Raw genomic sequence first — 24,675 nt, 5'->3', positions numbered from 1 at the left:
AGACTGTTCCTTAGCAAGTTTTCAATTCATGCATTTATTTATTATATCAGGATGGACCCATGGCTTCCTATTTTATTCAAATTATAGTGGATTATAATCCATTACTACCATTTATTTTTATGTTCACATTGTCCGTAATTTGGCCAGTAGAGCTTCTCTGTAAGCTAGCTTCTGCATCATTTTGACATGTCCTCATCTTTCTTGAGCACTTTTTTGTTTTCTGGCACAGGATGGTCTAAGACTCACCTTGTTCTTCCCCTGCTCCAGCCCTGGAATCAGCCATTTCTCCAAAGAGCACTGATTCGGCAGAGTGGACAATGGTATGTATGTATGTATATATGTATGTATTTATTTAGATTTATTTATTGTAGAGAGAGAGTGTGTGTGCATGGAGGGGCAGAGGGAGAGGGAGAGGAATCTCCAGCAGACTCCCCTCTGAGTGTGGAGCCCAGTGCGGGGCACTCACAACCCTGAGATCATGACCTGAGCTGAAATCAAGAGTCCGATGCTCAACCGACTGAGCCACCCAGGTGCCCCTGGACAATGGTATTTAAAAACAAGATCTAGGCACTAGAGTGTCACTGATTCCAGGCCCCACTAGTGGACAGAATTAGAGGTTATATGTATTTACACAGTATTTATCACTGTATCTATTTATATTGAATTCATATCAGTATCTCCAATTCCAATCCCACACCACAGGGTTCATTCTATTTTTCTCTTTTTCCACGTTGTCAACTCTCTTCTCTGATAGTGAGAAACTTGGCTTCCATTGTCCTTAATAGCTTTGAAATGTATCCTTAGTGCATGTATGTATTTGATCAATTTGTCTGTATGTAACAAATCTCGCAACACTGCCACACCATGGAATAGACCCTCTCTACTCAGACTCTACTATCCTTCATTGGCTACCCCTTCCTCCACATCTGCACGCCCTCTTAACTGTGTTACATCTCTGACACCATACTGGGTCACTGTCCTGATAGGAAGGAGGGCAGAGTTTTTTACACCCATATTCCAAACACCTGGAACATGATACGCGCTCAATAAACAGTTGATCGAATGAATCTCTTCCTGATTATTTAGTATATTCCTCCATGTTGACCATTCTAGGATTTTTCTTACTCTTCAGACCCACATAATTCCAGTACAACAGCTTCTGGGATTCCAAGGGTCAAGTCTCAACTATGTGACTGTAATGCATAGACCAGCCATGGGAGGGCAGCAGAGGTCCCCGACACGGGTGCAGCCTCAGGCTTCAAGATTCTGGAGCCATTCTGATACGATTAACCCCCCCAAAATATGGGTTTATTCATATCAGGTCACCCAGAGGTGTATAAAGAATGAGTCAAGGTAGGGGAGAGAGACTTGAAGAGTGACAGCTCCAGTGCAGAAATGAGATATATCCAGAAAGCTCCAGGATAGCTCAACAACACAGGCTGACTGAAGAAACAACTAGAGATTAGCAAAAGTTGGCTGAAGAGGGAAAACGATGTTTCCTGGAGATTTTGCTTAATGTTTTTGGTAACTGTCATTTCTTATTTATAGCTTTTATTATCATACAATCAAGCTCCCAAACTGAATTTCTATTCTAATTTGGAATGAAATAAATATCAATATCAGTGTTTGATCATTTTTAAAAGAAACTCAATTTGTACATTGCTTACTTTTACCCCAGGGTATTATTTGAAATGCAGAGTAATATTCCAGATGATAACTTAGCTCTTTATGTGGGACTAATTATAACTAAGCCCTGAACACATTTTTTGCACTTCTCATTTACTTTTTTAAAAAGATTTATTTATTTATTTTAGAAAGAGAGAGCAGGAGGGGCAGAGGGAGAGGGAGAGAGATTCTCAAGCAGATTCCCCCCTGAATGCAGAGCCTGATTTGGAGCTTGATGTGGGGCTCGATCTCACAACCCTGAGATCACGACACCAGCCAAAACCAAGGGTCAGGTGCCCAACTGACTGTGCCACCCAGGCGCCCGTAGTGGACTCATTGAAAAAATACTTACTTAGAAGTTGTGAAAGGAAATTAATAAAAATTATAATGAGGAGTGACTAATGTCATTCACAGATACAATGTTTTCCAATTAAATGCATGTCTATTATGCAATTATATTTTAAAATCATTTTTAATTTTAATAAAGTTATAAATTCTTAGTGTTTATAGAGTTAGATAGTTCCACAAAATTTATGAAAGATGTACCTCCTCATTTCTCCCCCTTTACATGCAACTGCTTTCTACTCTTTTAGTTTAATGTTTTTTATATTTACCTCCATACTTTTAAGTATTAGGCTTATATTGCATTTTCTTGATTTTTCCATCATCCTAGGTTATTGACTTTCCACTATGGAAGTTAAGGATTAGGCTCTATTTCCTCCTCCTCAATCTTCATCGCAGATGGCACCCTTCCCCAGTGCCTATCTTTCCAGCGTAATTATACATTTTTGTTGGACCCATACTCAGTATTTACATAGCCACAAATACAATTACTTTCTTCTCTAATGCAAGATTGTATTTTCCGTAGAGCTAATAACTGCATGACTCTTAAATTTGCTTAGTTTTCTGTGTATCTTTTGGTTTTACCTCCCAAACTCTAGGTCTAATATTTAAAAATTAAATATTAAATATTTAAATAATCTCTCAAGGCTTCAGATGCAGCTAGAATTTTGTCAATTTCACCCTTTTTTTAAGTTTATTATTTATTTAAGTAATCTCTACATCCAATGTGGCCTTGAACTCATGACCGCAAGATCAAGAGTCACATACTCTTCTGACTGAGCCACCACCAAACCCTGAGGCTTAACCAACTGTGCCACCCAGGAAACAGACTCTCAACCTGTTTTGTTAGCTTCTCTCTTCCATCTCCCTCCCCTTACAACCAGAGATTCCCCACAAATACAAATTCTTGAGACTTGGCGGGGTGTGGGGGGTGTATTAGTTCTGACTGCTCCGCTCTCAGGACTGCCCTATACCATGATTCCTATTCCAGATTTCAAGATTCTGTTTTGCCTTCCCTCCCATTCTTATTTTTTTCTCCGCCCCCCCCACCATTCTTCTTATCCTTACAGGTTTATGCCTTTTTGAAAATTCCTTTACTTGCTTTAAAGGAGTTTTGGGAGGAGACAAAAGATGTGTATTCGATCCATTATCTTTCCACAAAAGTTCCCAATATGTTTTATGTATTTGCTTAATTTTATTTTATTAAATGTTATTTTACTTAAAAAATACTTAGGGTAAGATTTTAAACAAAGAATAAAAAATCCTCTGAGAAACAGGAGAAAAGCAGAAAGAGGAAAGCTGAAGAAATAATTATAAAGAGCAAATTTGGGTTCCAGAGATCATGTTCTGAAAGCTGTAATTTGAAAAAGGTGAAATTTGGGCAAGGGTACAGGGGACAAAAAAAAAAAAATCCCGTATTGTGATGTGAAGGATTTTGTAGGACAGTGTGCTTTAACAGGTCTTACTGGTTTTATCTACCTTCGGAAATACAGCCTCAAGTCTTCTTGACTTCTCCATTTTTCATTTATTTACTATTCAACAAACATTGATTATTGGGCACAAGAAATGTTGTGGGCCTAAGAATACTAAGGTGAATAAGATACAGTTATTGCCCTCATGGAGTTCACAAATAATTAATATAGAACATGATAAGTGTTACAATCCCTTAGGCACTATGGGAATATAAAGAGAGTGACTAACCACCTGGAAATCAGCTGCCTAAGAATCAACAAAAAAAACAAGAAAATGGGCATCACAAAAGGAGGAAGTGGTTAGCATCGTCAAATCCTGCCAGGAAGTCAAATGAGTTAAGGGAAAGTGGTTAACGTATTTACTAATAGAAAAGTCAGTAACTCTGGTCAGAGAGGTTTCAGTGAGGATGAAATTCAGAAGGTGATGGACTGAGGAGCATATGGAAACAAACAGGAAATATTGAGAGCCTTTTTAGGGTCTACTTTAAGGATAATGCAAAAATAGAGATATGCGGATTAAAAATGGATGGTTTTTATTTTATTTTTTTTAAGATTTTATTTATTTATTCATGAGAGACAGAGGAGGAGAGAGAGAGAGGGAGAGAGAGAAGGAGAAGCAGAGGGAGAAGCAGGCTCCCAAGGAGCAGGGAGCCCGATGCGGGACTCGATCCCAGGACCCCGGGATCATGACCTGAGCCGAAGGCAGACGCTTAACGACTGAGCCACCCAGGCGCCCAAAAATGGATGGTTTTTAATAAGAAAGTTTTTTTCAAGTTTTTATTTAAATTCCAGTTAGTTAATATTAGTGCAATATTAGTTTAGGTGTATTATTAGTTTCAGATGTAAAATTTAGTGGTTCATCATACATACATATAATACCCAGTGCTCATCACAAGTGCCCTCCTTAATACCCATCACCTATTTAACCGATCCCCTGCCCACCTCCCCTCCAATAACCTTCAGTTTGTTCTCTAGTTAAGACTCTGTTTCCTGGTTTGCCTCTTTTCCCCCCATACTCATCTGTTTTGTTTCTTATATTTCACCTGAATGAAATCATATGGTATTTGCCTTTCTCTGACTGACTTATTTCACTTAGCATAATACTCACTAGCTCCATCCAAGTCATGGCAAACGGCAAGATTTCATTCTTTTTATGGCTAATATTCCTGTGTGTGTGTGTGTGTGTGTGTGTGTACATATACCACATTTTTTTTAAAGATTTTATTTATTTATTTGAGACAGAGAGAATGAGAGAGAGAGAGCACATGAGAGGGGGGAGGGTCAGAGGGAGAAGCAGACTCCCCGCTGAGCGGGGAGCCGGATGCGGGACTCGATCCAGGGACTCCAGGATCATGACCTGAGCCGAAGGCAGTCGCTTAACCAACTGAGCCACCCAGGCGCCCCATATACCACATTTTTTAAAAGATCTATTTGAGACACAGAGAGTGAGTGTGTGTGCACAAGTGGAAGTAAGAGCACAGGGAGAGGGAAAGGGAGAATCCTGAAGCAGACTCCTTGCTGAGCATGGAGCCCAATGAGGGACTTGATCCCAGGACTCTGACATCATGACCTGAGCTGAAATCAAGAGTTGGAGGCTTAAACAACTGAGCCACCCAGGCACCCCTATACCACATCTTCTTTATCCATTTATCAGTTGATGGACATCCGGGCTCTTTCCATAATTTGGCTATTGTTGATAATGCTGCTATACACATCAGGGTGCATGTATCCCTTCAAATCCATATTTTTGTATCCTTTGGGTAATAATACCTAGTAGTGCAATTGCTAGATCTAGAGTAGTTCTATTTTTAACTTTTAGAGGAACCTCCACACTGTTTTGTTTTAAGATTTATTTATTTTAGAGTGGGGAGGAGAGGGAGAGAGAGAGAATCTTAGACTCCCAGCTGAGCATGGAGCCCAAGACGGGGCTGGATCCCACAACCCTGAGAGCATGACCTGCGTGGAAACCAAGAGCCACATGCTTAACGACTGAACCACCCCAGCCACCCCCTCCATACTGTTTTTAATGAGAAATATTTAAACTTAACTCTCCTTATGGGAAAAAGCCAAAGTAGAGGAAAAGCTGAAGATACACCATGGAGTGGGTATGACTGATGGGGCAAAATCCTTGAAGAAGCAAAAAAGACTGAAGAACTGATTTTAAACTGGAAGATTCTCTCTTAAACAGAAAGGATGGAAGATATTGGGCAAACCAAAGCTTGTGTTTAGGTCTACTGGCATGGAGGTTTGTTTTCTCTATGAAATTACACGCACAGTCATCGGATAAGAGTGAAAAGGTTGATGTCAGCGTTGGAGGTTTGAGACTGGGGAAAAGTTTAAGGTAACTAGTGGAGAAAAAGGAGCGAGAACTTCTCGTTAGCATCTAAGAGTTCAAATGATTTGACTTCATTATTTTAGCGCTGCTAATCTGAGCAGTTATAGGTGCCACGGAACGGGCAATAGAGGGAAGGTTGCGTCAAATTATAGACCTTGGACTACAAACTGAGTGGGAAAGAAAGCAACGAAAGGAAGAAGGGGGTAAATAAATTAGCCTTTCAAGCCTGGAGGTCTGGATGAAAACAACGAAAAGCTGTGGGCCGGCGAGTAGATCTGATTAACTTGATTAAAAATCGTAACTCTTTAGCGATGACAAGGTATTGGCCCCAAACGCCAACTTCTCGTTTATTCCGTATCCAAACGATGGGCGTGGGGGGCATCAGGAAAACTGGACCGCCTGGCCTCCAGCGGTTTCCCACCACTGAGGCCCGCCCCACCGCAGGGGCTCGGCCCGGCGCCTGCGCACTTTGCGCCCCAGCTGATCGCGCCTGCGCGCGGCGCCGCCACGGCTCCTTCCATTGGGCTCTCCACCGCGCGGGGCTAAACGCGCTTCCGGGACTCCGCCCGCCGCGAGGAGTTGGCCGTTGTCAGCGCCGCGAGCTCCGGAGACTCGCCCTCGCTTAGCCAGAAACCATTCGCCTGGGCCCGCGCGGGAGGAGCGGGGCCTCTGAGGGGAGCGGCGACCCCGCCGGCCCCGGTTTGTTTCCCTGGCGGCGGCAGCTTCTTCCGTAGGACAATATGTTCAAGAGAATGGCCGAATTTGGGCCTGACTCCGGCGGGAGAGTGAAGGTCAGTGCCCAGCACGCGCCTCCCCTCCGGGAGTGGCTCTCACGTCCCGGCTCCAACCTGCGCAGCGTTGGGGAGGGCCCGGTTGTTTTCCCTCTCGCGCCTTCTCAGCTCGGGCTTGGACAGTGGTTTCTAGACGGAGAGCGAGTCAAAGCCGCTGCGGGAAAATCAGTGTTTCTTTTCTTTTGGCCACGATTTGACCGCCTCTCCACCCCCTTCCCTCCCCGCCAAAAAACAAGCCATGGTGGCTTGAGGGAGAAGTGGACGTAATAGCTGCTTTGAGGGCTTGGTGCTCATCTGCCAGCCCAGGTCACCGGTGAACTGGGGGTACCATCCACCTGAGTGTGAGGATAATAAGAGCAGCAGGTACTGGGTTCTCCGCTTACCGTGCCAAGCAGAGTAGCTAACCGCTTTACCCGATTCTCTGATTCAGTCCCTACAGCAGCCTTACAAAGGCTTACCCACACAGCATGTGCAGCTGCGAAAACTGAAGAACTTGGGGGGATAGAAAAGTTCAGAAAACTTGCCCGAGTTCATGATGTCCACAAAGCCCCCAAAGCTTCGGCCAAGATGTTAATCAAGGCGTGCAGAGAAGATAACACTTGCCCGCACAGAGAGAACATTCCGTAAATGTTAGTTTTCTTTTGTTTTTAAAGTTGCTGGCGTGGAGCCTAACATAACATTTGACCCTGACCCATTTCCCTCCCAATTTCCTACATCCCCTGGCACATTAGTTTTTAAGGCAGGGCTCTCTGGTTCTTGATATAACACCCAGTTTTACTTCTTGATTTTAGATTTATTGCAGAAAGGAAATTTTTCTTTAAAAAGAACTCACCCACGGGGCGCCTGGGTGGCTCAGTCGATTAGACAGCTGCCTTTGGCTCAGGTCATGGTCTCAGCGTCCTGGGATTGAGCCCCACATCAGGCTCCCTGATCAGGGGGAAGCCTGCTTCTCCCTCCCTCTGCTGCTCCCCCTGCTTGTGCTTGCGCGCTGTCAAATAAATAAATAAAATCTTTATAAAGAAAGAAATATCACCCACGTTAGCACCAATCTAGTTACTCTAGCTTTTCATCAAGTCCTGATCCGTGTCATACATAATTTTTACATAATTTTTACTGTACGTGTATACAACTCTTATGCACAGTGCTTTAATATCACGTGCAAAGTAGGAGTTCTTGGAAAATTTCAGAAACTACCAAAATTTAATGGAAAGATGTCAGGTAGAATTCATAGTGCCAGAAACTTCATCATAAATATATATTTTGCCCAACCTTTGGGCAAGGTTTGGGACTAATAGGAAAATACTACCAAAGGGTTAAAACGTTAGCTTTTGGAGAACTTTCAGAAGTTTCTCTATTTGTAATCATGTAAGGTTCAAAAAGTTTTAAGTCCAAAGTGATTTGAGGAGATAGGCTTGTAGTCCTCAAATGCTTTTCCACCAAACATGCCTGTGAGTTAGTCATGTAAAGCTTTAAAATTAAGGATTTATTTCTCATTCTTGATGATTATGTGGTTTTGTAGGCATCTTTTTCCAATTTAGATAAATTTCCTTCAGTTAGAAAGTCTGTTGACAGATGAACCCCCTTTGCATCACCGAGGAAATCTGCAAGTTCTAGCAACACAGTAATAGCTGCAGGATGTGTTACCCATACCCCATGCCAGTGCTCCTTCTGCTCCCTCATCTGTTGTTGCCCCAAGTGTCAGATAGCACTTACTGTGATTATTTAAATTCTCATACAAACTGCTTGCCTTCTTTTAATAACTTGAGGCTAATAGGGATTGGATTTGTCAATTTTCCAGCCAAAGTGAAAAGTTTTTCCATTTGTTCACAGCTTTTCCTTCTTATGAATTGAGTACATTGGCACAGCACTTTTAATATGTGGTATATCTTGCTTTTTGACCTTCAGATACATTTTTACTCTTGAACAATTAGTCTCAAATTTCATGTGCAACATTCAGCATTTTCTCCTCCCTTGAAATTTTTTGTCTCTCTTTTTCATGATAATCCGGCAATAGTCACCACCTCTACACATACCAGATGTGATGAGAAACATGTACTTCCATCTCAGAACTTAACACATAAGTAATGAATTGAAAAATGTTTGCCTTAATTCTACCTAAAATCCTCTCCCAGACTTTCTTTAGTATTTGTACTATGCTTTGGAAAACACTGCTGTAAACTGATAAATCAAGACATTATTTCCCTCAGGTAATGGCAGTCAAAATTGGCGGTGTTAATTCCTGAGGCTCGCTTTAAGGTTTGTAAATAAAGAGCCTTTGCCTTTCTTAAAAAAAATCTCTCAAAGTATTTTACATGATTTAAATAGACATTTTCCAAGTTGGAACATTGTAATTAATCTGGTGTTTAGTTACTTGTGTTAATATGAAGATAATTGTCTAATACTGATTTGATTGAGAGAAATCCATGTTATAAGCAAACTCTAGGTATTTAGATTGCCTGCCATTCCTTAAAATAAGTTTTCAGGGTGCCTGGGTGGCTGGCTCAGTTGGTTAAGTGACTGCCTTCGGCTCAGGTCATGATCCTGGAGTCCCGGGATTGAGCCCCGCATTGGGCTCCCTGCTCGGCAGGGAGTCTGCTTCTCCCTCTGACCCTCCCCCCTCTCATGCTCTCTCTCTCTCAAATAAATAAGTAAAATAAAATAAAAAACAAACCCAAGTTTTCAGAGCTCTTCTGTATATTTGGGTAAATGATGCAATATTAATTGGTGTTGAAATTATTTTTCTTTTAGGGGGTTACTATCGTCAAACCAATAGTTTATGGTAATGTTGCTCGATATTTTGGAAAGAAAAGAGAAGAGGATGGGCACACCCATCAGTGGACCGTGTATGTAAAACCATATAGAAATGAGGTAGGCACTTGTTTCTCCTATAACTTTTTGAAGCCACAGTTTGGGGGCACCTGGGTGGCTCAGTTGGTCACAGTTTGTTTTTGATTGAAGATAAATTGTAATATTATGTTACAGTAACTTCCTGATGATAAAATTGGCCCATTGTAGAAATGTCACCCCCAAAAAGTTGAAAGAAAAAGTGAGAGTTGTCATCTCATAACAGTTAGTAGAAATCAATTTTCCAATAATGTTTTCTAACTAAAGTTATGATAACAAGAACCATGCTATAAACACAGCACATCTTCCAATCATTGTGTCTTAAGTTAGCTTCATATTTAATCAGGTGTTTCAGGAAGAGTAGTTCATACTGTTTTGGGAACAATTTGGTAATAAGACCATCAGAGGAGATGAAAGACAAAAAACTATGGATGCTGGTAATTTTGTTTTGTTGCTAAATCTCTAATGCCTGGAATACAGTCAGTGCATAGTAGGTATTCAGCAGATACTCAGTGAATGAATATTTGTCGATTTAAAACCCTTTAAAGTTCACAGAAAAACTTGTATATGAATGTTTGTAACAGCATTATTCATAATAGCCAAAGAAATGGAAATAACCTAAGTATCTTTCAGCTGATGAATGGATAAATAAAATGTGGTATATCCGTACAATAGAACATTATTAGGCAGTTAAAAGAAATAAAGTACTGATACATGCTACTACCACATGGAATGTTTAGAAACATTATGGTAAGTGAAAGAAGCCAAACCAAAAGCCACATATTGGATGATTCCATTTTTATAACATGTCCATAATAGGCAAATCCATAGACACAGAAGATAGATTAATGGTTGCCAGTGGATGGGTGGAAGAGGGATTTAGGGGTGAGTGCTAATAGGTATGGGGTTTCTTTGTGTGTGATGAAAATATTTTAGATTTGATTGTGGGAATGGTTGTACAACTCTGAGTGTACTAAAAACCATTGAATAGTTAACTATAAATGGGTGAATTGTGTGGTATGTGAATATCTTGAAGCTGTTATTTAGAAAAAAAACAAGAAACCTTCAATGACTGACCTGTTGCCCTCAGGATAAAGTTAAAATTATCATGTTTTAGGGGCGCCTCAGTGGCTCAGTCGGTAGAGCTTGTGACTCGATCTGGGGTTGTGAGTTCGAGCCCCATGTTGGGGATAGAGATTACTTAAAAATAAAATCTTAAAAAACACACACACACACACACACACAAACGGTTTTAGAAGGCCTGCCATGGTCTTTCCCAATTCTGCCTCTGTAGCTTATCCCTTGCTGTGTTTGCCTCATCATTTCCTTCTACCCTCCATTCCATCAATACGAGAGCACTCTCAGTTTCCCAGAGGGACACTCTTAAATGTCATCATTCCTTACTTCCTACCTACTCCATTCTTATTGTTCCCTGAGGTATTAGTTTAAAAGTATTTTCTTTCAGGGCGCCTGGGTGGCTCAGTTGGTTGAGCGACTGCCTTCAGCTCAGGTCATGATCCTGGAGTCCCGGGATCGAGTCCCGCATCGGGCTACCTCCTCAGCGAGGAGCCTGCTTCTCCCTCTAACCCTCCCCCCTCTCATGTACTCTCTCTCTCTCTCATTCTCACTCTCTCAAAAATAAATAAATCTTTTAAAATAAATAAATAAATAAATGTATTATCTTTCAAACTACTCTCTTAATCTCCAAAGATTAAATCAGGTGCCATTCCTACAAATTTGTACCTGTTGCCCTCCTAACACAGATTACATTGAAACGCTGATTTTCTTGTCTCTCCCTGCCATGAGGACAAGAGTTCATTATTTACCATGGTGGCATCTGGTATCCAGTATCGGTCATTTGTAGAAAAAAATGAATGAAAGTATTCCCAAAGAGTCTTCAAATATGCTTATGAAAAGCTCCCTCAAAAAAATGTTCACAATATAATGTAAGTGATGAAAGCAGATGTTAGTATATCGTTATGACCCTAATTAAAAATGTAGATAATCACATAAAAAGATTTCCCAAAAGCAAATAAAAAGATTACTGAATACTACTGTCAAGTGTGACTGATTCAGTTTTACATTTTTCTACAGTGAATTTTTTTTTGAAGAAGCCATTTTCCCTAGGAGAATCCCTTTTATGTGCCAGAACTAATGTATATGCTCCTGTGCTTCAAAATAAGATTAGGAAAAGGAGTTTTTTATCTGATGGTTTTAGGTTGCTTAGTTTAGTTGACCTTAGCTTTATGTAATATAATTTTGTTTTTTAAAGTTGCTTAGGTCTTAGATGTGCTTTAGTTTGTATGCTTATTCCTATTAAATATATTGGAAATGTACTATTTTTATAGAAAATCAAAATTGATTTAGAGCATTGTCTATAGAGATATATAAAAATAGGATTCGCAAAACAAGTGAATTAGGGACATGTATATTCCTGTATGTTACGAGTTGTGAAAGAATTCAACTCAGGCCTCCTTTGTTTAAAATAAAAACCAGGGGCGCCTGGGTGGCTCAGTCGTTGAGCGTCTGCCTTTGGCTCAGGTCATGATCCCAGGGTCCTGGGATTGAGTCCTGCATCGAGCTCCCTGCTCAGTGGGAAGCCTGCTTCTCCCTCTCCCGCTCCCCCTGCTTGTGTTCCTGCTCTCGCTCTCTCTCTGTCAAATAAATAAATAAAATCTTAATAAATAAATAAAATAAAATAAAAACCAAATCTGTGTATAATTCATGTTTTTTAGAAAGTTATAGATTCCACTGGGGATTAAGGAGTACACTTGTCATGATAAGCACTGTGTGATGTGTGGAATTATTGAATCACTATATTGTACACCTGAAACTGTTAACTTGTGTGTTAACTATACTGGAATTAAAATAAAAGAAAATAAAATTGGATTCCATAAAAGTTGAGGGAAAGTGTATTTTATAAAATTAGGTACAATGCTCAGTGTATTTTCCTCATAGTTTTTAAATGTAGATGGCGAACTAATTCCTCTGTATTTTAGGATATGTCAGCATATGTGAAGAAAATCCAATTTAAATTACATGAAAGCTATGGCAATCCTTTAAGAGGTACAGTACAGTTTTTTGATTCATAATATAAAATTTAACATTTAAAAAGATGGAGACTGTATCAGTATTTTTTGTAATTTATAGTTTTATTTTTTTTCTCTTCAGTTGTTACTAAGCCTCCATATGAAATTACTGAAACAGGATGGGGTGAATTTGAAATAATCATCAAAATATTTTTCATTGATCCTAATGAGAGACCTGTGAGTAATGATAATCTTTGCAAACATAAAATAGATTTTTGTAATTGTGAAAATGTAATCTACTTAATGAATAGTTTGTTATATGTTGCCATTTTTATTCAGATACACTTTATGTAAGCTTATGGCATGGTGTATCTTGCCATGAGTGAAGGTTTTTCATTTTTATGGGAAATGCCTTTCAAAACTTATTTTTCAAGTATAGAAAGAAGCGATATAATGTGAACATTTCTCAGAAAGAAACCATGGAATCATATGATTACTACAGCAAAAAAAGTTTAAAATTCATTACTATTCTTTGGTTATTAGTAATAAACGAGATGAGTCCATCTGCTGTCTAGAATGAGAGTATCCGGGTTTTTATAGTTAAAAGCCCTAGCAACAGTCTTTTTGCTTTTTCAAGTTGCTATCAGTACTAGCAGCTTTATTTTATTCATGAATTTTTATTTATAACCACGGATTTTTTCATCTTTTGTTCTCTTATCATATTGTTGCTTGATAATGTAAAAAGTCCCTCAAAATGTTCACTTTGATCCCTCAGCAGTTTTGTGAGGTTGATGATATTGTCATTTTAGACATGAGGATACTAAAGCTCAGAGATCAAGTCATATGCTCAAAACACAGTTAACTGTGGCAGAGCTAGTTTTTGAACCCAGGTTATTTGCATTCAGACTTCACATTCTTTCCGTTACCCTTTCTTTTGACTAAAACTACTCAGCTTGTTTTGTTTGTAAACCCATAGGGTTACAACTCAGTTATGGCTCTCTCATTCCACATGTGTGGTTGGTGTTTAACTCGTTTCAGGTCATCACCATTAATTTTCATGTTGATAGATTCAGTGCATTTCTTTAGCACCAAACATTTACACTTTAATAATCAGATTACATTTTTAAAATTGTATATGCTTCTAAAGGAGCTGACTATGACCTGGGCCTGTAGTTTGGAGAATTAGTTCCTAGTGGACTGCACCAGAGATACCTGAGTTGTTTTTTAAAAATTCAAACTCCTAGGCCCCATCCCCTGGAGAGTCTGATTTAGTAGGTTTGGAGAGGGGCCAGCACAGTAAGATTTAGGACTCATAGGTATAGGCCATACTCTTCCTTTGTAGGAATTCCTTTAGGCAGTCTTTTAAATGAGAGCCTTGTTTGGGCTTACTGTCTCCAGTAGAAAGACTATTGACTTTTGTCATTAAGTGAAACTGGGGTAGTTCTAGTGCTAAGAAAGCTCTAGTTTATGTTAAGCTTCCTTGAACTTTTTACTGATAACTTTTCATACATTCGTTTTCTTTTCTCCTGAATAACATCTATAGCTCATTTAAATGTTTTCCATGTGATAAGGTTTTCAGATCTTCTATTAATTGTTTTGTCCTTCTAGAATACTCTCAACAGACATTATATTCTATCTGGCAAGAAGTTATTGAATATCCATTATTTGCCAAGATACTGTTCAAGGGGTAGGATACAAAGATGAGATACTGCTCCAGATGAGATACTGCTCCTGTCCTTAATGGAAATAGTCTATGAGGGAGAATAGAATACAGAAATCCAGCAGATGTTGAGAGAGAAGGAAAAGAAATCAGTAATGCTAGTAGGGCAGAAACTCTTTAACTTTTTAAGATTGCTTGGAATTCATTTTTACTTTGAGAATGTGCTGCCTTGGGCGCCTGGGTGGCTCAGTCGGTTAAGCGTCTGCCTTCAGCTCAGGTCATGATCCTGGAGTCCCGGGATCGAGTCCCGCATCGGGTTCCCAGGGAATCTGCTTCTCCCTCTGACCCTCCCCCCTCTCGTGCTCTCTCTCTCTCTCTCATTCTCTCTCTCAAATAAATAAATAAAATCTTTAAAAAAAAAAAAAAAGAGAATGTGCTGCCTTACCTGTTTGTTCTTCAGCTGTCCTATCCACCGCTCCCAGTTGGAAAATAAATCTCTGAAAGAAATTATATCATATAACCTTGTTATGAGACAACTCTCAAAGTCCACTCTTGGAAAGAGTGCTTATTGTACTTCTGCAGTGATTAATTTATTGAATAGGTTTCCGTATAGATCTACACAGGCCTGAATTTTATTACCCAAAAACTGTTGTCATATTCTTTTAGTATAATGAAACCATTATACTTTTTTAATTGTTGACTCTTCAAAATAAGTCATGAAGTTTTATTTAAAATATAAAAGAAAGACACAGGTAATATGTGATTTATTTCTGTTACCTGGTTATAGATTAAAAATCTATAGATCAAACCATTATAGATTGTAGATCAAACCATTATAAAAGGAATGATTGTTCCTAAAAGCAAAATGCTAAAATTGGGTTTTTATTCCTAGAAATATCTTTGTGGCTAGTTTCAGCATTTTCATTGCTCTAAGAATCTTCAAACACCCCTCAAAATTAGGGACATCTGTCTTGACATTTTTCATTGTCTATATCTGCATGAATGCCTCTAAGTGTCTGAATAATAAATTCAAGGAAGGACAGTTTTATAATGCAGTTTTAAATTGTTTTTAAATTATAAAAGTAAGGTATGCACATGGTTTAAAAAAGGATTTTAAAAGTAAAAAATACAGGCCCCCTGTATCAGTTTCTTAGGGCTGCCATAACAAAGCACCACAAACTGAGTAGCTAAAAACAACATATTTATTCTCATGGTTCTGGAGGCAAGGTATTGGCCATGCTTTCTCCAAAACCTCTAGGGAAGGATCCTTTCTTGTGTCTTCTAGTTCCTGGTAGCCCCAGGTGTTTCTTGGCTTTGGTGGCATAACTAAAATCTTTGCCTCCATTGTCACCTGGCTCCTCTCCCTCCTTGTCTCTGTGTCTCTTATGAGGACACCAGTCATATTGGGTTAGGGCCTTACCTAATAACTCCCATCTTAACTTTATTACATCTGCAAAGACCCTATTTCCAAATAAGGTCACATTTACTAGTACTGAGGGTTAGGACTTCGGCATATCTTTTGGGGGACACAGTTCAACCCATAACATCTTCTTTCTCCCACCTTGCCCTTTCCCTAGGAAAACCACAATGATTGTTTTCTGTTTTTCTAAAATAACTCCCATGCATCTCTATAGCTGTATTTTATGTCATTTTTCTACATTGTCACTCGGTAGAGATGTTTTCTAACATCCATACCTCCCCTCTTTAAAACATTCATGTTTAGTAGATGTGGATAGATTATAATACCTAATAGGAAAATGAAAGTACAGAATTTGAGTGATTTGCCACAGAGTAACTTGTAGTTGAGATAAGATCCTGAATTTGACATGTTAACTAATTCTACTTTCTGATTCGGTTACAGAAATCATGATGTCTCACGATGATGAAAACCATTGCACAGATGTGACATCTATTTTTATTTCACAGGTAACCCTCTATCATTTATTAAAGCTGTTTCAGTCAGACACCAATGCAATGCTGGGAAAAAAGACAGTGGTTTCAGAGTTCTATGATGAAATGGTAAGAAGATTTTATAATGAGAATTTTAAAAGCATTTTAAGTTGTAGAACTTCAAAGTTATTGGGCTTTTTTTCATTCTATCCCATTAGATATTTCAAGACCCAACAGCAATGATGCAACAATTATTAACAACATCTCGCCAGCTAACATTAGGAGCCTATAAGCATGAAACAGAATGTAAGTGCCATGAGTTCATAATTAATCCTGAAAAATAATGTATTCTATAATGGTGAAAGGATTATTATTAGTGACTATTCAATTTTTTTCTAAGGATATATAAAGGTAAATTTTTTAGGAGTTAAAAAAAATATATGTATTACTATAGAACCTCTAAGAAGGATGTTTTAAATTGTTCACAAAGTAGCCTCTCACATTGTCTGAAATACTGTCTTTTATTCCCTAATTACATTTTAGCATAGCTTTTCACTAATCTTGCTTAACTTGTCACTCAGCCATTTTCTGTTTACTAGTCTTTGCTGATAAAATCTGGGAAGAACCTTGCAGAACATAATTACAGTTGACCCTTGAATAACGCAGGGGTAAGAGGTGCTGACCACTATCCTCTGCCCAACCCGCCAGTAGTCAGAAATCTGTATAAGTCTTCACTTCCCAAACACTGAATTACTAATAGCCTACTGTTGACTGGAAGCCTTATTAATAAACAGTCAATTAACACATATTTTATATATGTATTTTAGTATGTGTAATAAAGTAAGCTAGAGAAAAAATGTTAGTCATAAGAGAAAATGCGTTTACAGTACTGTACTGCATTTACTGGAAAAAAAAAAAAAAGCCATGTATAAGTGGACGCATGCAGTTCAAACCCATGTTGTTCAAGGGTCAACTGTATACTTTTGTACATAGTAGTCCCCCTTATCCATGATTTCACTTTTCGAGGTTTCAGTTACTTAGGGTCGACAGTGGTCCAGAAGCAGGTGATCCTCTTCCTGGCACATTGTCAGAAGGTCAGTGGTGGCCTAATGCTGTGTCACAGGGCCTGCATCATTCACCTCACTTCATCTCACCACTTAGGCATTTTATCATCTGATATCATCACAAGAAGGGTGAGTACCATACAATCAGATATTTTGAGAGAGAGAGAGAGAGAGAGAGACCACATTTACATAACTTTTATGACAGTATATTGTTATAATTAATCTATTTTACTAGTTATTATTAATTTCTTACTGTGCCTAATTTATAAATTAAACTTGATCATAGGTCTGTATGCATAGGAGAAAGCAGAGTCTGTATAGAGTTCAGTATTATCTGTGGTTTCAGGCATCTACTGGGGGTCTTGAAATGTATCCCCCATGGGTAAGGGGGGACTACTGTACTGTGAACTAGCTTATCTCTTTTTCTTTAACCTATGTCATTTTACATAGTTTAGATTAATGCTGGGGTGGTGAATACTAGAACGACATATCGATAATCAGTCACGTTATATTTTCCCTCTAAGCTGACGTGGCATCGGAATCCCTTATGCATCACTCCATGCGGCTACTGCCAATCATTAGCAGTTGGTACTCAAGATGATACCTATTTGCCATCCTTGTGTTAACATTTATGTCAGCACTCATTCAATTTTTCTTTGATCTTCCATTCATTTGCTTATAGTATATATTGAGCACCAGTTATATACCAGGCATTGTTCTAGGTTCAGAAGGTAGAGCCGTGTCCAAACCAGACAAAAATCCCTCCTTCATGAAGCTTACACTCTATTGAGAGAAAGGCAGATTATTAAATAAATAGAAGAGTAAAGTGTAAGTTAGTAATCAGGTGATATGGAGAAAAACAGCAGGGAAGGGAACACTTTTGGTGGGAGGAGATGGTTGGAGTTTTAAATATCAGGTCAGAGAATACATTTGTGAAGCATATTAAAAGTTCATAAAACTATACTACTGATAATAAATTTGTAGAGATTTGCCCAAGCACAATGATCTAGCTATTAATAATTGCTTCTACAAGGAATAATTAAAACAATAGTGCACACTTAATGAGAGCTTACTGTGTGCTAGATAAGTGCTTTACATTTCTGAACTTACTGAATTATGGGTATAACCACCCTAGGAGGCAGATGCTACTCTTAGCCCCGTTCTGTGGCTAAAGGCCCTCGTGCATAGAGAGGTTTGATGACTTGTCTCAAATCACCCAGTAGAGCCGGGATTTAAAACAGCATATTCATAGAATATGCTGTTTTATCTCTGCAAAAGCCTTACAGTCTGTGCTTCTAACCAGTAAGTTATATTGGCTTGCAAAAATAATAATTCTCTTTGGATTGATTTACTCTAAATTGAGGCTTAATTTAGAAATTTAAAACAAATTTTTCTTCTTTATATAAGCATTTAATATATAGGAAGCAGAAAACTGAAACAAGCTAAAAGAAGTTCTTAAATGTTTTCCCTTATGATCTCATTGCTAATTAGGTCTTCTTCCAAGTACATCATGCCCTTTGCAGTCTTATGATTGGTCAGAAAATAAAGTGTAATGACCAAACCAAACAACAAGAATCGATATCTATAGTATGTGCTGTCCTTTTGACAAATAAGTTGGATCAGGTCTTCCCGACTAGATTTAAAACTACCTGTTAACCATTGTACCTGACTCCTTGATGTTTCCCAAATTTGTATGTGCTGTTTCCAGGGCCTGTGATGTCCACTTCATCCATCTAATTCCTTTCTCATTGTTTAAAACTCAGTTCAGATTTTACTGCTGCCAAGAAGCCTTCCTTGATACACACACCCTTTCACACTGGTATGAATCCAGTCTGCTCTCATAGCTCCCTATGACACTGTGCTGCATTTTTCTTTCTTGTCTATCATCTACCTTACCCCAGCATCTAACAAAGTGCCTTTCACTCAGTATATGTTTTTTCATTGATGTGGAGAGAGGGAGAAAGGGAATAAAAATTGTTGCATAGTAAAAAAAAAAAAGCACTCTAAACAAAGAAGACAGACAAGCCATGAAAAAATATTGTACTCCTATCACAAATGATTAGTTTCTTTAATATATAAAGAGCTCCTGCACATCAGTAAGAAAGGCTAATAACTAAAAAGCTTCTGCACAGCTAAGGAAAGTACCAACAAAATGAAAAGACAACATACTGAATGGGAGAAGATACTTACAGATTATATATCTGATAAAGGGTGAATATTCAAAATGTATAAAAGAACTCCTACAACTCAATAGCAAAAAAAAGCAAACAATCCAGTTTAAAAATGAGCAAGATTTGGATATTTTTCCAAAGAAGACATACAGATGGCACATAAAAATGTGCTCAGTATCACTAATCTTCAGGGAAATGCAACTTAAAAATTACAATGAGATATGACCTCACACCTGTTAGAATGGCTGTTTTCTAAAGGACAAGAAATGCAAGTGTTGGCAAGGATGTGAAGGAAAGGGAACCCTGATGCACTGTTGGTAGGCATGTAAATTGGAGGTTCCTCAAAAAATTAAAAATAAAACTACCATATGATCCAGCATTCCCACTTCTGGATATTTATATGAAGAAAATAGAATCACTAGCACTAACTTGAAAATTGAGAAGAGATACACACCTCTGTGTTCATTACAGCATTATTTACAATAGCCAAGATATGAAAACAACCTAAGTATCTACTGATGAATGAATAAAGAAAATGTGGTATATATACACAATGGAATATTATTCAGCCATAAAAAAAGAAGGGAATCTTGCCATTTGTGACAACATGGATGGGCCTTGAGGGTATTATGCTAAGTGAAATAAGTCAGAGAAAGACAAATGCCAAATGATCTTACTTACATTATGGAATCCTAAAAAAAAATAATAATAAACCAAAAAACTGGGGCGCCTTGGGGGCTTAGTTGGTTAGGCATCTGACTTGGTTTTGGCTCAGGTCATGATCTCAGAGTCTTGAGATTGAGCGCCACATTGAGCTTTGCACTCAGCAGGCAGTCTACCTCTCTCCCTCTCCCTCTCCTCCTGCTCACACACGCACATGCTCTAAAATAAATAAATCTTAAAAAAAACAAACTCATAGAACAGATTGGTGGTTGTTGGAGATGAGGGTGGGAGGTTGGTGAAATGGCTGAAAGGGGTCAAAAGGCACAAACTTCCAGTTACAAAATAAAGAAGCCAGTTACAAAATAAATAAGTCCTGGGGATGTAATATACAGCTTGGGGACTATAGTTAGCAATACCGTATTGCATATTTGAAAGTTGCTAAGAGATCTTAAAAGTTCTCATCACAGGAAAAAAAAATTTGTAACTATGGCGACAGATGTTAGACTTACTGTGATGATCATTTTGCAGTGTATACAAATGTGGAATCATCATGTTGTACACCTGAAACTAATATGTCACTTATACCTCAATTTATTAAAAAGACCAATAATGCGGTAGAAAAATTAGCAAAGGTGGGCACCTGGGTGGCTCAGTAGTTAAGCGTCTGCCTTCGGCTCAGGTCATGATCTCAGGGTCCTGGGATCGAGCCTCACATCGGGCTCCCTGCTCAGTGGTTGGTGTGCTTCTCCCTCTCCCTCTGCCCCTGCTCATGTGCTCTCTCGCTCATTCTCTCTCTCAAATAAAATAAATCTTAAAAAAAAAAAAAAAAAAAAAAAAGGAAAGACAGTCCATAGAAAGGAAGGGAGAAATGTCTCTCCTAAGCATAAAAAGATTGGTCAGCCTTAGTAGTAAAAAGAGAAAGGCAAATTAAATTTAGCCTGAAATACCATTTTTAACCTTTCCGGGTAACTGAGATCAAGAAGTTGATACAGTAGGAAAACGGACATACAATGCTAGTGGGATTGTAAAGTAATAGAACCTTTTAAGAGTTACTTGGCATTCCTTCAAAGTTACAAGTACATATATCCTAACATTTGTACTTACAGGAATTTATCCTACAAGTGTACTGAGTATCCTACAAATACACTGAAATAATTACAGCATACACATTATGGCATTGTGTGTAAAAGAAAAAATGGAGATACTTTGTATATCAGAGGGGACAGATTAATGAGTTATGTATGTCCATTAGGTGAGTCATCTGGAGCCATTAAAAGAATGAGAGAGCTGTAGGATACAGAGTGGGCTTTCAGATGTAATATTAAGTGAAGCAGCAAGATGCAGAGCAGTGTGTAGATATTATGATACCACTTGTTTTGGGGGTGAGAAGAAATCACACTTAGACGTGTGCTTGTCTGTGAACAAAATATTTCTGAAAGATACCAAAGAAACCTAAAACTGATTATCTCCGGGAAGAAACACTGGTTGGTTGGGGGGACAGAGGTGGAAGGAGACATTTTTTCATTATCTACATTTTTCAGCCTTTTAGTTTTGTATCATATGTAGGTACTCCTATTGTTAAAAACAATTTTCAAAGTTAAAATTAAGCAGTGAAAGAAATTACAAAGAAAAATAAGGATTGTTTTGGCAATATAAAATTTTACATGTATAAGATGTATCATAAAAAGAAAGTCACCAGCCATAAAGAAAATAAATATTGCATGTTTTTAATGTGCTAGATGCTTTACATTTATTACTTAATCCTCAAATATTCTCTGAGAAATAACAGTTTTAACTGTACCAAATAGAAACCAGATTGGGGGAGACTTAGGAGATAATCAGTATTTAGCTAATAAGGGGCCAAGGTTGTATTTGAACTGAAGTCCCTCTGATTTCAAAGGGTTCCCTCCCCCCACCACACCAAACCATGCTGCTTCCAGTTAGTGATCATCTTATCAAAGGTAAAGTACAACTGTGCTTTAATAGTCATCAGCAGCAATTACCTGAAATGTCCACAAGATGGAACTGCTGGACAAAAGTAGGCATTTTTCTTTGTAAAACAATACTATGCTCTCCAAGTGGGTTATTTAAATAGGTGTGTTCTATTTTGCAGTAATGATACTTTCTTTAGTAATTTGTTATGTAACCAGCTAGAATGTTTTAAGTATTTAGTGTTCCTCTGTCATAATGGTAGTTAGGATGGCTTTTTATGTACCTAACAGTATTCTCTTAGATACTTTATGTACATTAATTCATTTAAAATTTTTGAATAAAGTTTTAGATACAAACTAAAAATAAAAGTTTAGAGATCTATTTACTAAGATGCTACGTCCTCTTTAGTAGCTGGTCATTAATACTGGTAGAAGTCATTCCATGAACACCAAGAAAATAGAAAAGCTCAACTAAGAGCACATTATCTCCCAGAACTTCTGTAAAACCATTAAGACTAGTTTGGGGACAACATATGCTAAATGAGACAATTAAAACTAGAAGTTAAAAAAATTAAAAATTTTTTCAAATATGAGGTGTTCGTTATAGTCTCATTATAATGAGAAATTAGCATAGAAATAATAAATAACTGGGGCGCCTGGGTGGCTCAGTTCGTTAAGCGACTGCCTTCAGTTCAGGTCATGATCCCAGGGTCCTGGGATTGGGCCCCACATCGGGCTCCCTGCTCGGCGGGAGGCCTGCTTCTCCCTCTCCCACTCCCCCTGCTTGTGTTCCCTCTCTCGCTGTCTCTCTCTCTGTCAAATAACTAAATAAAATCTTTAAAAAAAAAAAAGAAATAATAACTTAGAGTAGCACAGCTAGTAAATGGTACAGCTGGAATTTAGACCTAGGTGGTTATTGCTATCTTTTTTTGTAAAAAGATAGGGGTTTGTATTACCAGCGTGATTTTGTTTATGTAAGTTTTACTTGTACATATGTTTAAGAACACTGTATTTAGTTAGCTCTTCGTATTATCAGGGTGTCTCTTAGATTGTATTCCACCTTATTTCCAAATTAATATGTATGTGGAGAGAAAAACAAGGACATTATGTCTTTTTTTTTTTTTTTAAAGACTTTATTTATTTGACAGAGACAAAGTGAGAGAGGGAACACAAGCAGGGGGAAGTGGGAGAGGGAGAAGGCAGGAAGCCCGATTGCGGACTCAGTCCCAGGACCCTGGGACCATGACCTGAGCCAAAGGCAGATGCTTAATGACTGAGCCACCCAGGCGCCCCAAGGACATTATGTCTTAACATCTTAATTGTGAATGGCCAGAATTTCATTCTTAGTAGCAGAAAGCATCTTAGGTTCTCTTGTGAGAGTTTAGACTTTCTACCCATCTCCGTATGTTTAATGTATCTTAAGTTGTTTACATTTCATCGTGAAAACTGACTTAAGGAAATGCCATATTTATTCCTCTCTGACATACCTTAGACATGTGAGAAAAATGAAATAGTTCAATAAAAATATGTTTTCCTTAGTTGCAGAACTTGAAGTGAAAACCAGAGAAAAATTAGAAGCTGCGAAAAAAAAAACAAGCTTTGAAATTGCAGAGCTTAAGGAGAGATTAAAGGCAAGTCGTGAAACTATAAATTGTTTAAAAAATGAAATCAGGAAACTTGAAGAAGATGATCAGACAAAAGACATATAAACAGTTCTAAGAGAGCTTATTACTAAGCTAGCTGAAAATAAGGTGGACTTTAAGGGAGAAATGGACCGCAAATGCCATGGTGTTTCTTAGAGAAACGACAGGTGTAGGTGTTGACCACAGATTTCCAGCAATGGGGTCAAAGGATTTGTACTTTTCAAGCAATCTTTAAAGTGAAATATATGTGTGTAATAAGAATGAATGCTGTATAGGCATTTTATCAACCCATTTTGGGGTAAGTCTAATGATGTTAAGCACAATTTAAAAAAAATTTTTGCATTGTATGTATAACTTATCCTTTTGACAGTCATCACAATTTCATAATAAAGTATAAGTTGTACAAATTTTGTACTTTCCTGGTAGAATTAGATGGTAAATTAAATGTATATTTAATTTTTTAAGTTCTTACTGTCCCCATCCTAACTCTTTTGTATCTGTTGTGCCCACTGCCCAATAAGTACTCAATAAATGTAGTTTACAGATCTTGTGTCTGCCTCTTGATATGTTTCTTCCTCTTTGATGAAGCACCTTAGTTCTCTCATTACAATTAATGTATCTCCATTATATTGTGATCACACATCTCTTATTGGCACTCATTGTGGCAAAAATCATATTTTAAGTGTTGTTCTGCCTTACTACCACAGTGTCATTCATTTTCACATAGAAAAATATTTAATCCCTCGTACATTTTCCAAAGATACATAGGAAGCTGCTATGTATCAGCTTCACATATGAGTCCTAATTTCTCCACTTTCTCCTTAGCCTTCTGTTCAGATCCACATAGTGAGCCGTATACTTTTGGACTCATCTAATTGGAACATGTAGTAGTCCTTAAGGCCACATGGGCTGATCTGTCTGGGCAACGTAGGACGACAATAGGTAGGAAAGTATTTTGGAAAACATGTAACAGTATTAGTTAATGGCAACCATGCCTATACCTAATGTAAGGGTTCTGTATTCTCTGTAGTATTTAACTCTCTACTCTAGCACTTGATTCTTTTTGTCTGCCCTGTAGGTTAGTTATTTTGAGTATTTGTTGCTTTATTTTTTTAAGTTGTGGCACTGACAAGCATTATGAGGTTGTGCAAAGGTCTCTATGGTCTTAAAATTTC

At 38.1% G+C, this 24,675-nt stretch overlaps 1 protein-coding gene across 1 annotated transcript; it reads left to right on the top strand.

Annotated features, from left to right (window-relative positions):
• Positions 1 to 6,348: 6,348 nt before the first annotated feature.
• YEATS4 (YEATS domain containing 4) lies at positions 6,349 to 24,050 on the top strand. Its single transcript, XM_025882720.2, has 7 exons — positions 6,349 to 6,605; positions 9,354 to 9,473; positions 12,449 to 12,515; positions 12,621 to 12,715; positions 16,065 to 16,157; positions 16,247 to 16,334; positions 23,397 to 24,050. The coding sequence occupies exons 1-7, from the start codon at positions 6,555 to 6,557 to the stop codon at positions 23,564 to 23,566; spliced, it is 684 nt and encodes a 227-aa protein (XP_025738505.1). The 5' UTR covers positions 6,349 to 6,554; the 3' UTR covers positions 23,567 to 24,050.
• The last annotated feature ends 625 nt before the right edge of the window (positions 24,051 to 24,675 follow it).

The sequence above is a fragment of the Callorhinus ursinus genome, unplaced genomic scaffold (genome assembly GCF_003265705.2).
Source record: "Callorhinus ursinus isolate GAN/ISIS: 27379988/994484 unplaced genomic scaffold, GSC_fseal_2.0 scaffold14, whole genome shotgun sequence".
Lineage (NCBI taxonomy): Eukaryota > Metazoa > Chordata > Mammalia > Carnivora > Otariidae > Callorhinus > Callorhinus ursinus.
Note: the sequence above shows the minus strand (reverse complement) of the source record. Positions and strands in the feature narration are given on the sequence as shown.

What these genes read in the sequence shown, in the direction of transcription:
- YEATS4 (XM_025882720.2), top strand. Translation starts at nt 6,555, where the DNA reads ATGTTCAAGAGAATGGCCGAATTTGGGCCTGACTCCGGCGGGAGAGTG. An exon ending in ACTCCGGCGGGAGAGTGAAG is followed by an intron (nt 6,606 to 9,353) that starts GTCAGTGCCCAG and finishes TTTTTCTTTTAG; the next exon opens with GGGGTTACTATCGTCAAACC. An exon ending in CAGAGTTCTATGATGAAATG is followed by an intron (nt 16,158 to 16,246) that starts GTAAGAAGATTT and finishes CTATCCCATTAG; the next exon opens with ATATTTCAAGACCCAACAGC.